The sequence below is a fragment of the Dipodomys spectabilis genome, unplaced genomic scaffold, assembly GCF_019054845.1.
Source record: "Dipodomys spectabilis isolate Male_0828 unplaced genomic scaffold, ASM1905484v1 ptg000030l, whole genome shotgun sequence".
In the NCBI taxonomy this organism is placed as follows: domain Eukaryota; kingdom Metazoa; phylum Chordata; class Mammalia; order Rodentia; family Heteromyidae; genus Dipodomys; species Dipodomys spectabilis.
The window spans coordinates 7,079,519-7,095,451 of record NW_024870707.1 but is presented as its reverse complement, the minus strand read 5'-3'; the positions used below and the strand labels follow the sequence as shown (position 1 = coordinate 7,095,451).

The window sequence follows — 15,933 nt, the reverse complement described above, 5'->3', positions numbered from 1 at the left end:
AGGGGGAAGGGAGGGGAAAAAGAAAGACCCCCCCCCCCCCCCCCGCAAGGAAGCTCAGGACAAGGGGTTCAAGCAAGGAGGGCCGGCCTGATTGGAGGGAGGGGCCGCGATGCCCAGCCGGGAGCAGCAGCAACAGAGCCGGGCAGCAGAGGAGCGAAGGCCGCTGCTGCCCCGGGGTGCTGGGGGACCCCGAGGGTGGCGTCGGACGGCGGGGACCGCAGTGCTGCTGGTGTCCTTGCTGGAGCGGGCCGCCTTCTTCGGCGTGGCGGCCAACCTCGTGCTCTACCTCAACAGCCAGAACTTCAACTGGACTGGTGAGCAGGCGTCCCGCGCGGCGCTGGTCTTCCTGGGTGCGTCCTACCTGCTGGCCCCCGTGGGTGGTTGGCTGGCCGATGTGTACCTGAGCCGCTACCGGACCGTGGTGCTCAGCCTGCTGCTCTACCTGGCTGCCTCGGGCCTGCTGTTGGCCACCGCCATGCCCGATGGCCGTCTGTCCTTCTGTGGGGAAATGTCCTTGTCGCCTCTGGAGCCACCCTGCCCTTCCTTCGACTGCAAGCGCTCCTGGCCCAGACCCTACTGCGCACCGGTCCTGTACTCAGGGCTGCTGCTGCTTGCTCTGGCCACCAGCTCAGTCAGGAGCAACCTCACCTCTTTTGGGGCCGATCAGGTGAGTGGGTGGGTGGGTAGGAACCCCCAAAGCCAGGCTTTCCATATGGAGCCCAGACCCACAGTCAGGAGATGCTGGACCCCAAAATGACCTCAGACAAACCACTTCCCTCTCTGGTCCAGTTTGTGTATAGGGAAGAAATAGAGGCCGCCTCAGTAGGTTAAGCAAGACCCAGGGCAGGATTAACCACCGCTGGCCACCTCAGAGCCATGTCCTCGGCTCCAGACCTATTATTTTTTCTTGTTTTTAACTTGACTTTGTGTGTGTGTGTGTGTGTGTGTGTGTGTGTGTGTGTGTGTGTGTGTGTATGCGTGCGCGCGCATGTGTGCTGATTCTGGGGCTTGAACTCAGGACCTAACATTCTCACTTGGCTTTATTGCTCAAGGCCCTCTACCATTTGAGCTACAGCTCCACTTCTGGCTTTCTTTTTTTCTGGCTAATTAGAGAGAAGAGTCTCTCAAAGTTTCCTGGCCTTTAAGCCCACTCCTCAGATCTCAGCCTCCTGAGTCACTAGGATTACAACACCTGGCTAACTTGACCCTGTTAACTACCTCGCTCCAGCCATCTTCTTCCTGACCAGCAGTGCCAAAGACTGAGGGCCAGCTCAGTCAAATCCCAGCTCTGCCCAGTTCCAGCTGGGGTCGGTTGGGCATGGATCTCATCCTCTGGTCTTCCTCCAGTCCCCTTGGACAGTGTGTGGCTTGTGGAGGAAATTTGGCAAATATTTACTTAAGTGAATGAGCAAACCACTCATAGCATGATCATGTTTTGCTAGCTGTTTGCGGCAGGGTAGTAGACAATGATTTAAGCTGCTTGGGGCGATCCTGAACACAACGCAGGATGAATGGGCACATGCCGTACAGAACTGCACGTAGACTATGCACCCATGCGAAAAGGCAGAGGCGCAGACAGGTGACACACCGGAAACAGATTGCACCCATCCTGTCTTCGGTCCATTGGACTCACGGTACCTCCCCTCCCCCGCGGCTGTGCTCAGCCACTTAAGCCTCTGTCCCCAACACTAGGGCGACATTTTGCCGCCACAAATCATTCCATCTAGCTGCCTTCTACCGTCAGTCCTCAGTACAGTATCCAGGGTCCTTGGTCCAGACTATTAAGGCTCCTCTGGATTTTTGTTTTGTTTTAGGGGAGTACTGAGTTTGATCTTGGGACCTCATGCTTGTCCATCAGCTGCTTTACCTCCCAAGTCACTCTGCCATTTTCAGTGATGAGTTTTGAGATAGGGTCTCTCTATATGTCTGGGCCATCCAGTCTTGGGATTCTCCAATTTGTGTTTCCCCACGTAGGTGGGATGATAGGTATTAGCCACCACACCCAGCCTCTGGCTGAGATGGAGTCTTACAAGTCTTGAGATGGACTAGAAAGCTGCCTTAAGAAATCCTGACCTCTGGGGCTGGGAAGGTGGCTCAGTGGTAGAGCGCTTGCCTTGCATGCATGAGGCCCTGGGTTCAATTCCTCAGCACCACATAAGCAAAATGGAAAAAAAAAAAATGGAAGTGGCGCTGTGGCTCAAGTGGTAGAGTGCTAGCCTTGAGCTGAAGAGCTGAGGGACAGTGCCCAGGCCCAGAGTTCAGGCCCCACGACCGGAGCCCCCCCAAAAAAACCAACAACAACAAAAGAAATCCCGACCTCTGTTGGACGCTGGTGGCTCCTGCCTGTAATCCTAGCCAATCAAGAGGCTGAGAGTTGAGGATTGCCATTCAGAGCCAGCCCAGACAGGAAAATCTGTGAGACTCTTATCTCCAATTAATCAACAAAAAGCTGGAAGTGGAGGCTTAGCTGAAATGATAGAGAGCCTGTTTTGAGTGAAAAAGCTACAGGACAGCAGCTAAGCCCTGAGTTCAAGCCCCAGCCTCAGCCCACATATGAAAACGGAGCCTGGAGCAATAGGCTGTGTGGAAACACTGAAGTTGCTGGATTCAGGTTTTTTGAGGGGTTTTTTTGTGTGTGTGTTTTGGTTTTTGTTTTTTTGTTTTGTCGGTTGCGGGGCCTGAACTCTGGGCCTGGGCGCTGTCCCTCAGCCCTTCAGCTGTAGACCAGCGCTCTACCACTTGAGCCTCAGCCCCACTTCCGGCTTTTTCTGCTTATGTGGTACTAAGGAATCAAACCGAGGGCCTCATGCATGCAAGGCAAGCACTCTACCACTGAGCCACCTTCCCAGCACCAGGTTTTGGGAGCTTTTTTGTTTTTGTTTTTGTTCTTACAAATGGCTCCACTACAGCATGAGACAGCTGAGTTAATAAGACTGGGTGCACAAGCCTGGTGCCAGCAGCTCACACCTGTAATCCTAGCTATTCAGGAGGCTGAGATCTGAGGATCGCAGTTCAAAGCCCACCCAGGCAGGAAAGTCCATGAGACTCCTATCTCCAATAAACCACCAGAAAACCAGAAGTGGCATTGTGGTTCAAAATGGTAGAGCACTGACCTTGAGCATAAGAACTCAGGGACAGTGCCCAGGCCCTGAGTACAAGCCCTACAACCTACAAAACAAAAACAAAAATAGTGGATGCACTAGTTTACTGTGGGGGGCTGCAGCTGCAGAATTCTGGGGGAGTGAGATTCCGGGGGAGAGGACTCAGGCAGGGGTGAAGCTGGCACCATCTGGCAGATGGTTCTACCCAGGAGCTATGTGTTTAACACACTTGCTGATTTCAGAAAGGGCCATCCATCATTCTCAACGAAGTGCCTGGAAGAAGTAGTTTATATCCTAAATGGGCTGTCGGCTCTTTCTCCTCCAGTTACAATTGTCATATGCATTTACTTCCAATTAATAAATGGATGTGTCTGTTCATCACGGGACTTAATTCAATTTTCTACTTGAAAGTCCAGAGCAGTGAGGGGGGTGATGTGCTCCTCCCTCTCTATCACCAAGAGGACACTGCAGAATCTCCCAGAATGCAATGACAAGCACACACTGGTGTGGCTTATGATTTTAGATGAGCAGCAAGGTATTTAGCTTTATCCCCAATGCAACTACAGGTAGTCAAGCTTGACAAAAATCTTTGTAGCTAGTGGGATTATATAGCTCTGGGGGGAAGGTAAACACTAGATTTTCAGAGTTGGGGAGTTATTGAACAGGTGGCTGGCTGAACAAGGCAGAGATGCACTTACCTTGAGAAGTGTCTTCTAGTTCTTACTTCTTATATTTGAAATGCAGCCCAGGTGCTGGGCCTCCCCCCTGTCATCCTAGCTGCTCCAGAGGCTGAGATCTGAGGATTGCGGTTCAAAGCTAGGTTGGCTAGGAAAGTCTGTGAGACTCTTATCTCTAATTAACTAGCAATAAGCTGGAAGTGGAGGTCTGGTTCAAGTGGTAGAGTGCCAGCCTTGAGTGAAATCAGCCAAGGAAGAGCACCAGGCCCAGAGTTAAAGTCGAGTATCTGCACACACACACACACACACACACACACACGCCTTCCTTGGGCCCAGCCTAAGACCTGAGTCCAAGCTGGGACCAGGATTTGGGAAGGGCCACAGTCAACGCACCCAGAGCCAACAGCCAAAGTGGGGACTGGGGCCTGATGATGAAAGGTTGATACAAGCTCTGGAGAAAGATTTTCAATCCATCTGTTTGTGCTAAAGTGCCTGGAAAAGGGGTGTGTGTGTGTGTGTGTGTGTGTGTGTGTGTGTGTGTGTGTGTGTTTTATACCAGGTCAGAACCTGTTTTCAAAAGGGTTCCTTCCCAGGGCTGGGAAGATAGCTCAGCGGTAGAGTGCTTTCCTTGCATGCATGAGGCCCTGGGTTTGATTCCTCAGCACCACATAAGCAGAAAAGGCCTTAAGGGGCGCTGGGGCTCAAGTGGTAGAGCGCTAGCCTTGAGCTGAAGAGCTGAGGGACAGTGCCCAGGCCCAGAGTTCAGGCCCACGACTGACAAAAAAAGGGAGGGTCCTTCCTTACATATTCCCGAATTCTGCTGATATTGTTTGACTCTCACAGAGGAAGAGAGAGACAGAGACAGAGACAGAGACAGAGACAGAGACAGAGTAGGCCACATACAATTCCCTGCATCTCCAAGCTGCAGAGGACATTTTCAAGCAGGCTTGTAAATGTTCTTATAGTCGTATGCATGCATCATATTTAATAGTGTGGAACGTAATTGGATCTTTATGAGCTTTTAGCTGACTATAAAAGCAAAGCACAATAGCGGTTGCTCAGTCTACAACCAAGGGATAAATCAACCACAAGTGAACAACACAGCCTCGGAGACATCTGTGTGTGTGTGCCCTACTTAGTGACAATTTAAAAAAAGCAATGTGTTCCTTGGGCATGTAAAAACAGCTGTGCTAAAATGTCCTGATCGTGAACAGTGGCTCCCAAGAGAAAGGTTCATTGGTTTACTCAACAAGTATTTCTTCAGTGTACACTTTGTGAGCAGAGATGAGGAAAGTGCCCATCCCCTGGCCCAAGAATTGCCCTGTGGGAGGGATGGGTACAGGCCTGGAGAATCCCCCTGGGCTCCCAGACCCTCACTCTCACCCCCTGGCTGGCTGGCAGGTGATGGATCTCGGCCGCGATGCCACCCGTCGCTTCTTCAATTGGTTCTATTGGAGCATCAACCTGGGCGCCGTCCTGTCGCTGCTGCTGGTAGCCTTCATCCAGCAGAACATCAACTTCCTGCTGGGTTTCATCATCATCATGGGCTGTGTGGGCCTAGCATTCTTCATCTTCCTCCTTGCCACCCCTGTCTTCATCACCAAGCCCCCCACGGGGAGCCAAGTGTCTTCAATGCTTAAGCTCACTTTCCAGAACTGCTGTCCCCAGCTATGGCGAAGACGATCAGCAAGGTAGGAAGGAGCTTCCCAGGAGGCATGGATCAAACTTTAGACATTCTGTTCAGCTCCAGCTATGGCCCTTGATGATGACCTGCCCTCCGCAGCTGGTGATGGCAGCGATATTAATTGTATGTGTCAGCACTGGGTCTTGAATTCAAGGACTCTCACTCTAGATTAGTTTTTTTTGCCCAAGACTGGACTGGCACATGACCACTTGAGCCATACTTCCACTTCTAGCTTTTTTGCTGGTTAATTAATTAGAGATGAGTCTCTCGGATTTATCTGCCCAGGCTGGCTTTGAACTTAGAGTCTCAGATCTCAATCTCCTGAGTGGCTAAGATGACAATTGTGAGCCGTCTGTGTCCAGCAGTGATGGTAGCATTATTGGTGAGCCTCTCGCTGTAAAAACCATGAGGATGGGTGTGATTTTGGCAGTGATGGGCATGACACAAGTAGGAATGAACATGTTGGTGCCTACAATGAAGATTAACACGATGTATAAAAGTATCACAGTATGCCAGGCACTGGTGGCTCGCACCTGTAATCCTAGCTACTCAGGAGGCTGAGATCTGAGGATCCTGGTTTGAAGCCAGCCTGGGCAGGGAAGTCCATGAGACTCTTTTTTATTTTTAATGTTTTTTATTGTGAAAATACTGTACCGAGGGGTTACAGTTATGTAATGAGTACACTTCTTATCAAGTATTGTTGCCTCCTCCTTTGTTGAGACTCTTTTTTTTTTTTTTTGGTTGGTCGTCAGGCTTGAACTCTGAGCCTGGGTGCTGTCCCTGTTTATGTGGTGCTGAAGAATAGAACCCAGGGCCTCATGCATGTAAGGCAAGCACTCTACCACTGAGCCATATTCCCAACCCCATCCATGAGACTCTTATCTCCAATTAACCACCAGAAAGCTGGAAGTGGCACTGTGGCTCAAAGGGGTAGAGCGCTAACCTTGAGCAAAAGAGCTCAGGAACAGCACCCAGGCTCTGAGTTCAAGCCTCACAACCAACAACAAAAAAAAAAAAAATTAGTAAGTGCTAATTTTAAAAAAAGGACAAAAGAAGATAAACACTGGTTATGGTAACAATTGCAGCGGGGATGGTAATGGTGGCGTGAAGGTCACTGGGCTATCATATGAACAATTCTACAGTGTTCTGTAATGAAGTATTGTAGTCTTAAGAAATCAGCCAGGCTTGCTCCCTCCTCCATTAGCTGACATCTAAGAGAAAGAGGTTCTGAATGGCCTTGCATGTGGTCCTGGCTTCCTTTTGTCCTTCCGACTTAATTGAACACTTAGGCTTAAGCAGATCTGTCTCCAGACCTTGAAACTCTGGCTAGTAAGATCCAGATGGAAAAGGTAAAGAGTTTGCCTTGCTCAATCTGTTACATCGCTAGAAGTTTGTCAGAATCATTATTAATTTGTTTATTCATTCATTTTTGTGCCATTACTGGGGCTTAACTTCAGGGCCTAGGCAGTCTTTCTTAGCTTTTTCACTCAAGGCTGGTACTCCCTCATTTGAGCCACACTTCTACTTGTAGCTTTTTGGTGGTTAATTGGAGATAAGATCTCATAAAATGTCTTGTCCCAACTGGCTTTGAACCATGATCTTCAGCTCTCAGCCTCCTGATTTGCTAGGAGTATACAGGCCTGAGCCACCAGCTCCAGCAGGATGTTTTAATTATTCACTGTTATCTAACAAATACGATAACTTAGTGGCTTACACATCCTTCCATTTACCCTCTCCCAAATTCGGTGGGTGATGAGCTCAATGGGACAGATTTTTCTACTGCTCCTGATGTCACCAGGGCTGCCATCATTTGGGGACTTGAAAAGGCCAGGATGTCTTCACTTAGGTGGCTGACAGTCAATGATGGACTGAGCCAGCGAGCTCTTTTGCTGGGGAATCTCAGTTTCCCCCTCCTGTGGCCTGAGACAAAGTAGTGATCTGAGTCTCAGCACCTAGTGTCTGGGTTTGAAAGAGGAGGGAACATTGCAAAAAATAAATGTTCTGATCAGGGCAGGAGAAAGAACTCCTACACTGGTGGAAGGGAGCATTGCATAGCAGGAGGGCCGGAGTTGGCGGCAGCTGTCTTTGGAGATGAATACACTGATATTGTCCCTTTCGGAGTCCTAAAAGATGATGGTCTTAGTCAGGAAGGGGCCAGAAACTCTCCAGACAATGGGGAAAAGGTGAGGCTGTGGTGCTGGTCTCTGCACCCCCTCTCTCCACCCTTGTGTAGGGAGAGGATGGACTTAGGGGGAAGTAGCCAGGGAATTTGGGCCTGGCAGCCTTGAAGGCAGATCTGGACTGGAACTTCCCTGATTCCTGTGGAAAATCAATGCCATGAACTAAGCACTAAACACTCCCTAAAGACTCTGCTCAGCACAGATTCAGGTCTGACTCCCCCCTCCCCTGCACCCAAGGCCACACCTCCAGACTGGCCTGAGTCTGATTGGTCGCCTTGGTCACAAAAGACACAATAGATATATTAGCCTAGTGCCAGTGGCTCATGCTTGTCAGCCTCGGCTATTCAGGAGGCTGAGAATTGAGAATCCAGGGTCAAAGCTATCCTGGCAAGCTCTCAAGAATCTTACCTCCAATTGATTAACCAGCAAGAAGCCAGAAGTAGAAGTATGGCTCAAGTGGTAGAGCACCAGCCATGCTAAACACAAACAAACAAAGAGGAAGAAAGAAAAGACAAATCAGAGTGTGAGGCCCTGAATTTAAGCCCTAATACCTGTACACACACACACACACACACACACACACACACACACACACACTATGCTAATATTGACAGTGGCACAGTTTATATTAACAGGGGGGATGGGGAAGGGTCATTCCAGAGGCCAGGGCTGATAAATGGGGATCACAGGGGATTATGGAGGTGACAGTGGTAACTGCAGTGATAAGATAACGATGCCACCCTTTCTCTGCTGTTCTTGTGGCCCCACAGAGACCCTCAGCATGCCCACCTGCTACATGACCATAGGTCTTGGCAGCCTGGTCCTTCCTCTCTAGAGGATGTTGCCAACTTCCAGGTGCTGGTGAAGATCTTGCCAGTCATGGTGACTCTGGTGCCCTACTGGATGGTGTACTTCCAGGTAAGCACCACTGCCTTTCACGCTGGGAGTCTGCTCCCATCACCGCCTTCCCCCCCTCCACTTCTCTCCATCCTTATAGAAGTCTCAGGGGCTAGGAAGATGGCTCAGTGGTAGAGCACTTGCCTTGCATGCTTGAGGCCCTGGGTTCGATTCCTCAGCACCACATAAGCAAAAAAGAAAAAACCCAGAAGTGGTGCTGTGGCTTAAGTGATAGAGCACTAGCCCTGAGCTGAAAAGCTGAGGGACAGTGCCCAGGCCCAGAGTTCAGGCCCCACGACTGGACCCCCCCACCCACCCAAAAAAAGAAGTGTCAGACCCTCAGGAAGGCTGGGGCAGAGTGATCATTACTGCTTACCAGCTGCTGTGGGTCTGGCACCATGCCATCAAAGACTAGTCCCTGGTGACTGTAAGAGAAGCTCTGGAAGTGGGCACCGGTGGCTCATGCCTGTAATCTTAGCTACTCAGGGAGCTGAGATCTGAGGATTGTGGTTCAAAGCCAGCCCAGGCAGGAAAGTCTATTAGACTCGTGTGTGTGTGTGTGTGTGTGTGTGTGTGTGTGTGTGTGTGGTGTGTGTGTGTGTGTGTGTGTGTGTGTATGTGTGTGTGTCGGTCATGGGGCTTGAACTGTAGGCCTGGGCGCTGTCCCTCAGCTCTTCAGCTCAAGGCTAGCGCTCTACCACTTGAGCCACAGCACCACTTTCGGTTTTTCTGGTGGTTAATTGAAGATAAGAGTCTCACAGACTTTCCTGCCCAGGCTGGCTTTGAACCACGATCTTCAAATCTCAGCCTCCTGAGTGGCTAGATTATAGGCCTGAGCCACCAATGCCCGGCTCATTAGACTCTTATCACCAATGAACCACCAGAAAACCAGAAGTGGCACTGTGGCTCAAAGTGGTACACCACTAGCCTTGAGCAAAAAGAACTCAGGCCAAAGAATCATTGGAGAAAACACGGCATTAACAGATGTCTTAGAAGATGCTGACAGTCAAGTATCTTTCATTCTTGGGAGCATCTCCCTGGGAAAGGATGGTGGTGCATGTGTTGTATACATGTGCATTATGCCTGCATATATGCATGCAATGTGTATGCATGTGTGTGGCATAAGTGAAGGTGTGTGAATGCAGGCGGATTTATGTTTGTGGGTAAGCAAACACACGTGCACATTCGTGTGCTGGTGTATTGTGTACACCTGCATGTGTGTGTGCTTGCATATATGCATGTATGTGAGTATGGGTGCTTTGTGCAGGTGTGTGTGTGTGTGTGTGTGTGTGTGTGTGTGTGTAGCAGTCTAACCTCCAGGGTCTAGGCCATTGCGAGGTTGGAGCAGCCTAAGGCTGGGCCAGGCTACTACAGGTAGCACAGAGATGAGACAGGGACAAGGGGTTGATATCGTGGCTGAATACTGACCTCCTTCCATACCAGTTGTTAAGTGGTTCTGCTCTGCATAACCACAGAGCCCTCCTTTCCCTTGGCACCTCCTTAGGGAGTCAGCTGGGCTTTTGCCATACGGTCACTAAAGAAGCAATGCCAGCCAGGCGCTGATGGCTCACGCCTGGAATCCTATCTACTCAGGAGGCTGAGATCTGAGGATCACAGTTTGAGGTTAGCCGAGGTATAAAAGTCCATGAGACTCTCACCTTCAATAACCTACTCAGAAAAGGCTGAAAGTGGTGCTGTGGCTCAAGTGGTAGAGCGCTAGTCTTGAGCAAAAGAAGCTCAGGGACAATGCCCCGGCCCTGAGTTCAAGCCCCAAGGGCAGAAAAAAAAAAAGCAATGGCAGTGCCTGCCTGTGTCAACCTGTGAGACTTAGCCTGGCTTCAGTGTCAGATGATGACTCCCTGTGGGGCCAGCTGAGTTTATTATCCTTTCCATTTCAACAAACATTTACCCATACCCACTCTGTTGTGAGGCCCTGGAGACCCAGACCCTAGCTCAACCAGCTGAGCCCAGGCAGTGAGGACAAGGCTGAGGGAGGGGCAGAGGAGGCCTCTGGTCACCCTACCCCAGGCTGGTTCCCAAGGGGGAGAGGAGGGTGGCTTCCCCCTGACTAGGGGAGGGTGGCTTCCTTGGGCTGGGAAAGAGGGATCTGAGAACTTCAGCCCCAGGGTCAGGAGTCCAGCCAGCACCAACCCAGTCTCCTCCATCTCTTTCCACAGATGCAGTCCACCTATGTCCTGCAAGGTCTCCACCTTTACATCCCCAACATTTTCTCGGCCAGTCCTACAAACAGCTCTTTGGCTCTGAAAGCCCAGCACAGAAACTACAGGGTGAGAGACAAAAATGTGTGCTTAGAGCTGGGTGCTGGTGGCTCACACCTGCAATCCTAGCACCTTAGCAGGCTGAGATCCGAGGAGCGCAGCTAGAAGCCAACCCAGGCAAGGGAGTCTGTGAGACTCTTATCTCCAATGAACCACCAAAAAGCCTGAAGTGGAGCTGTGGCTCAAGTGGTAGAGTTCCAGCCTTGAGCAAAATAACCTAAGGAGAGCCCAAACCTTCAGCTCAAGTCCTAATACCCATCTCACACTCACACTGAAAATATGTGTTCCACTCTGAGCTCAGGCCAGATGGAGGCAGAACCTGCACAGGTTCTGTTCCGCTCTACTTTGTTTCCTACTTTGCTGGGACTCTTGAATCGATCTCTTTCTCTCTCACTCTCCCTCCCCTCTCCTCTCTCTCACATCTTCCTAAACCAGTTCTTTGGCATTGTAAAAACATAAAATTCAAGCTCTTTAAAGCTGCCAGGTAAATGCTGTATTTATTTGCAACTATACTTCCTTTTCTCGCCCATGGCAGACATCACCAATCAATCATGAAACATTCCCATTGAGCTCACAAATGTTCTAAGCAAACATTACGAGTAGACAGAATATAGATCACATCTGTGATCTAATACCATCCCCTGGTTATACATAGCTGAGGAGCTTGAATTCCAGAGAAGGTCAGGAACTGTCCCTGGGTCACTCACTCAAGGACATTCTGGAGGCCAGCCCATAACTCCCTCTGCTTTGCCAGCATGCGTCTCTTGGCTGTCTCCTACCCAGATCCCTGAAGCCTGGCTCCTCCTGGCCAATGTGGTAGTGGTGCTGATCCTGGTCCCTGTGAAGGACCACCTGCTCGACCCTTTACTGCTGCGCTGCAAGCTGCTGCCCTCAGCCCTGCAGAAGATGGCCATGGGGATGTTCTTCGGGTTCACCTCTGTCATTGTAGCAGGTGTGTGGAGGGGCATAAGACCAAGAGCTGGCCTTTCTGTGTCTGGGATGGGGGAGGCTGGTCTTCCCTGGCCCCAGGGCCTCCCTAGCTGGTGAGTGCCAGCCTTGGCCTCCTCTGCCCTGCTCATTACAACCAGCCTCCCTTTATGTGGGCAGAGGAGGAAACTCAGGCAGAGAGGAGCAAGTGCTTTCCTCGGTGCCATAGAAGCTCTTTGAATGCAGGGAGATGTTTTTAGTTTTCCTTTTCCTTCATTTCTATGGAGAATGGACATGGAACTTGTAATAAGCAGATTGGAATACATTTCCCAAAGAAGCACGGCAAATAAGAACTTGAAAGCAAATAAGAACTGGTGCTAGGCACTAGAGGCTCATACTAGTTACTCAGGAGGCTGAGAATGGAAGATTGTCCTTCAAAGTATCTTATCTCCAATTAACCACCAAAATGTCAGAAATGGAGGTGTGGCCTAAGTGGTAGAGAGCCAGCCTTGTACAAAAGACTGTGAGTCCCTGAGTTCAAGCTCTAATACTGTCACACACACACACACACACACACACACACACACACACACACACACACACACACACACACACACACACACACAAAGGTGATGTGTACAAAGGACCCAGTCATGTGGCTGGAACACAATTAGGAACTGAAAATAATAGAGCTCAGTGAACAGTGTTATGTTAAATGTGAGAAAGCCAAACTGGATTCTTTGTTTAGCTACTGCTTAAATGCATTTTATCCTCCTCCATCCTCACGATAACCCAGAAAATGTTATTCCTACTTCCTGTAGAAGGGAACTGAATCTCAAGTGAAGCAAGCTGGAGTAGGATTAGGAATGCAACTCAAATCCTGCAACTGTCTTTCCACTAGAGCAAAGGTGCTTTCCAAACAGTGACGGAAAGGAAACAAAATAATTAAACTGAGAAGCCAGGTTAGAGACACTGCAGCAATCCTTGATGTTATCACAGAAGCATCATGTGATCAGAGAAAGTAGGCCAGCTTTTGAAACCAGATATTCTGGCTCCACAGATCCAACCCTGACTGTTTATCAGCTGTGTGATGCTGGGCTTCTTGTTCAACCTCAGTGTCACTTTCAATGATCAGAATGCTTAACAGCTTCTTGATGAATGAGACTTGCAACTGAGCACAAAACCTGAGTTTCCTAGCAGCCAAGGCAAAAAGGGACAGGTTGGAATCCAAATCTTGATTCCCCACTCTCACACGTATTCTCCAGGCCAGTATTGTTTTTCTTTCCTGCTACCCAGTCAATCTTTGGTTACTTAATTGCACCCACCACCTACTAATCTCTGCCTTGGGCTAGTCCTAGCCCGGAGTGGCCCTGGCTGTTATCTCTCTGTTGTCCCATTAAAGGAGTCTTGGAGAGGGAGCGCTTACAGTACATTTCTGCTAACGAGACGGTGTCCCAGTGGATCGGGAAGGATGTGTACTTTGCAGCGCCTCTGTCCATCTGGTGGCAGATCCCCCAGTACCTGCTCATTGGGATCAGCGAGATTTTCGCCAGCATCCCAGGTACACCAGATCCCTGGGCCCCCGTTCCTACATCATGGCAAATGCTCTGCCCCATGATGTCTGCAGATCAAAGGGCCCATGATGCTGCAGTGGGCAGCAGCCCCAGCAACTCCAGGAGGGACTGGGGGCATGGATTGGCACCAGGCACCATGGAAGGCTCTGGGGACCTGGAGGTAGAAAGCACCTCCCACAGGTCCCACAATCCTCAGCTGCTCTTGCACTCTGTCTTCATTTGGAGATGAGTTCCTATTTCCAATTCAATTCCAAGCCGCAGTGCCAAGGCCCCTGGGCAGGAGAGTCGTCCCTTCCCACACAGAGCACTCTGTACAGCTCTCATATCTCTGTGTGCCTACCTGCTTCCAACTGGGCAGAGAGCTACAAGTCTGGGGCAGGCTCTTCTGCTAGGCCGGGGATTGGGGGAGGCTTTTAGAACTTTGTGACAAAAGTATCCCCAGGCCACCCAAAGGTAGCTCACCCCTGTAATCCTGGCCACTCAGAAAGCTGCGATTGGAGGCTCACAATTCAAAGCCAGCCCAGGCAGGAAACTGTGAGACTCTTATCTCCAATGAACCACCAAAAAGCCAGAAGTGGAGCTGTGACTCCAGGGATAGAGCGCTAGCCTTGAGCTGAAGAGCTGAGGGACAGCACCCAGGCCCATAGTTCAAGTCCCACGACCAGCAACAATAATAATAATAATAATAATGTTCCTGGGATTTCACTCAGGGGTATGGGGACACAGAATAAACCTAGCAGAGGGGACTGTGGTAGGATATGGGGGCTCCTTGGGCAAGATGAGCAGGTGAGCAGGGCTTCCTGGGAGGTGGAGTTCAGCAGGTGCAGGAAGGACTGAGAGGCATAAGGGACAGAATAAACAAGGCCTCCCCAGATGGGGAATGAAGGCCGGTGGGCTGGGGATGAGCGTTGGGGTGGGGGGAGGTGATAAGGTCACACAGAGTCTACATCCAGGGATTTTGGCAAAGGACTTGTGAGCGCTAGGACAGACCCCTCCCACCTGGCTGCGTGTGGAGGATGGGGGTCTGGGGATCAGCAGGAAGCGGCTGGAGCTGGGCAGAGGATACAGGGAGAAGAGCATGCAGCAGACACTTTGAAGAGTGAATCAAAATGATTTAGCGGAAGTGGAGTTGTGGCTCAAGTGGTAGAGCCCCAGCTAAGGGACAGCACTTGGGCATCAAGTTCAAGACCTGGGACATGTGTGTGTGTGTGTGTGTGTGTGTGCGCGCGCGCGTGTGTGTGTGTGTGTGTGTGTGTGTGTGTGTGTAAACCTGGCGAGGGGGGGGGGAGGAGCTGGAGCTTTGGCCTTGCTTGGAGCATCCTGGGGGAAGTGTCAGCCAGAAGCAGAGCAGAGTGCCACATCATAGTTGGCATCGCCGCTTGGGGGACCTGGAACGGAGACTTGCAGGGGGCTGCTCCTGGGCTGGTCTCGGTCCCCATGCCCCCAGCAGCCCCTGGACCCTCTCGGCTTCCTCTCCTCAGGCCTGGAGTTCGCCTACTCGGAGGCACCACGCTCCATGCAGGGCGCCATCATGGGCATCTTCTTCTGCCTGTCAGGCGTGGGCTCCCTGCTGGGCTCCAGCTTGGTGGCCTTGCTGTCCTTGCCAGGAGGCTGGATGCACTGCCCCGATGACTTTGGTGAGTGCCAGGGCTCCCTGGAGAGGGCATGGGCAGAGGGGGGCTTGGTAGGCCCAACTTGGCCATTCACCACAGCGTAGCATGGCATCACGCCTAGGACCTTGGTTTTCCCAGCTGTCAAAAAGGAAGCATCGGAGCCAGGCAATTGGTAGTTCACGCCTATCATCCTAGCCACTCAGGAGGCTGAGTTGAAAGTGAGCCTGGGCAGAAGAGTCCAGGAGACTCTGATTTCCAATTAGGCATCAAAAAGCTGGAAGTAGAGGTGTGGCTCGAGCGGTAGAGCATCAGCTTTGAGTGAAAAAGCCAAGGGAGAGTATGAAACCCTAAGTTTAAGCCCTACTTTATGGTACCCCCCCACACACATACACACACACACAGCAACGGACTCATTGGCCCACGGAGGCCTTTTCAGGCTTCTGGAATTCTGCCCTTCCAGCTGAGCAGTCACTTTTCTTGTATTTATTTCCATTATCGAAACCCCAGGAGACACTGGGGCAGTCAGATCCAGGAGCGCTCTCTAACCTGCTTATTCTCCAATTCCACCCAATATCCACATGGCTCCAGCTGCCCATGCGAGGGCCTGGCTGTGGCTGGGCGCGGGTCGAAGGCAAGGAACCTTTCCCTGACCCAAATGCCAATCCTCCTTTCTAGGGAACATCAACAAGTGCCGAATGGACAACTACTTCTTTCTGCTGGCCGGTATCCAGGCCACCACGGCCCTCCTATTTATCTGGATTGCTCATCGCTATGAGAGGATTCGCCAGGGCACAGCTTCCCAGAACTGCTCCAGCAGAGACAGGGGCTGATCCACCGCCCTCCACCCCTGCCCTTCTCTCCACCCCGATCAACAGAGCAGCAGAATGGTCCCAGCCGTGTTGACTTCCTTCTCTGTTTATTTTGTACCCGACATTAGGATAGAGTGGTTCCCATAAATAAGAGACATAAGCTCTTCCTCTCCATCATGGACCATGACAAGG

General features: G+C 50.9%; 1 protein-coding gene across 1 annotated transcript; it reads left to right on the top strand.

Moving 5' to 3' along the window:
* Slc15a3 (solute carrier family 15 member 3) lies at window positions 1-15,911 on the top strand. The gene is made up of 8 exons (XM_042676080.1): window positions 1-667; window positions 5,180-5,469; window positions 8,413-8,560; window positions 10,717-10,827; window positions 11,602-11,770; window positions 13,148-13,306; window positions 14,801-14,956; window positions 15,608-15,911. Exons 1-8 carry the CDS (start codon window positions 110-112, stop codon window positions 15,760-15,762), a joined length of 1,746 nt encoding a protein of 581 aa, XP_042532014.1. The 5' UTR covers window positions 1-109; the 3' UTR covers window positions 15,763-15,911.
* The last annotated feature ends 22 nt before the right edge of the window (window positions 15,912-15,933 follow it).

Coding starts and splice junctions, on each gene's coding strand:
- Slc15a3 (XM_042676080.1), top strand. CDS start 110: ATGCCCAGCCGGGAGCAGCAGCAACAGAGCCGGGCAGCAGAGGAGCGA. Junction 11,771..13,147: donor CACCTCTGTCATTGTAGCAG/GTGTGTGGAGGG, acceptor GTCCCATTAAAG/GAGTCTTGGAGAGGGAGCGC. Junction 13,307..14,800: donor GATTTTCGCCAGCATCCCAG/GTACACCAGATC, acceptor TCCTCTCCTCAG/GCCTGGAGTTCGCCTACTCG.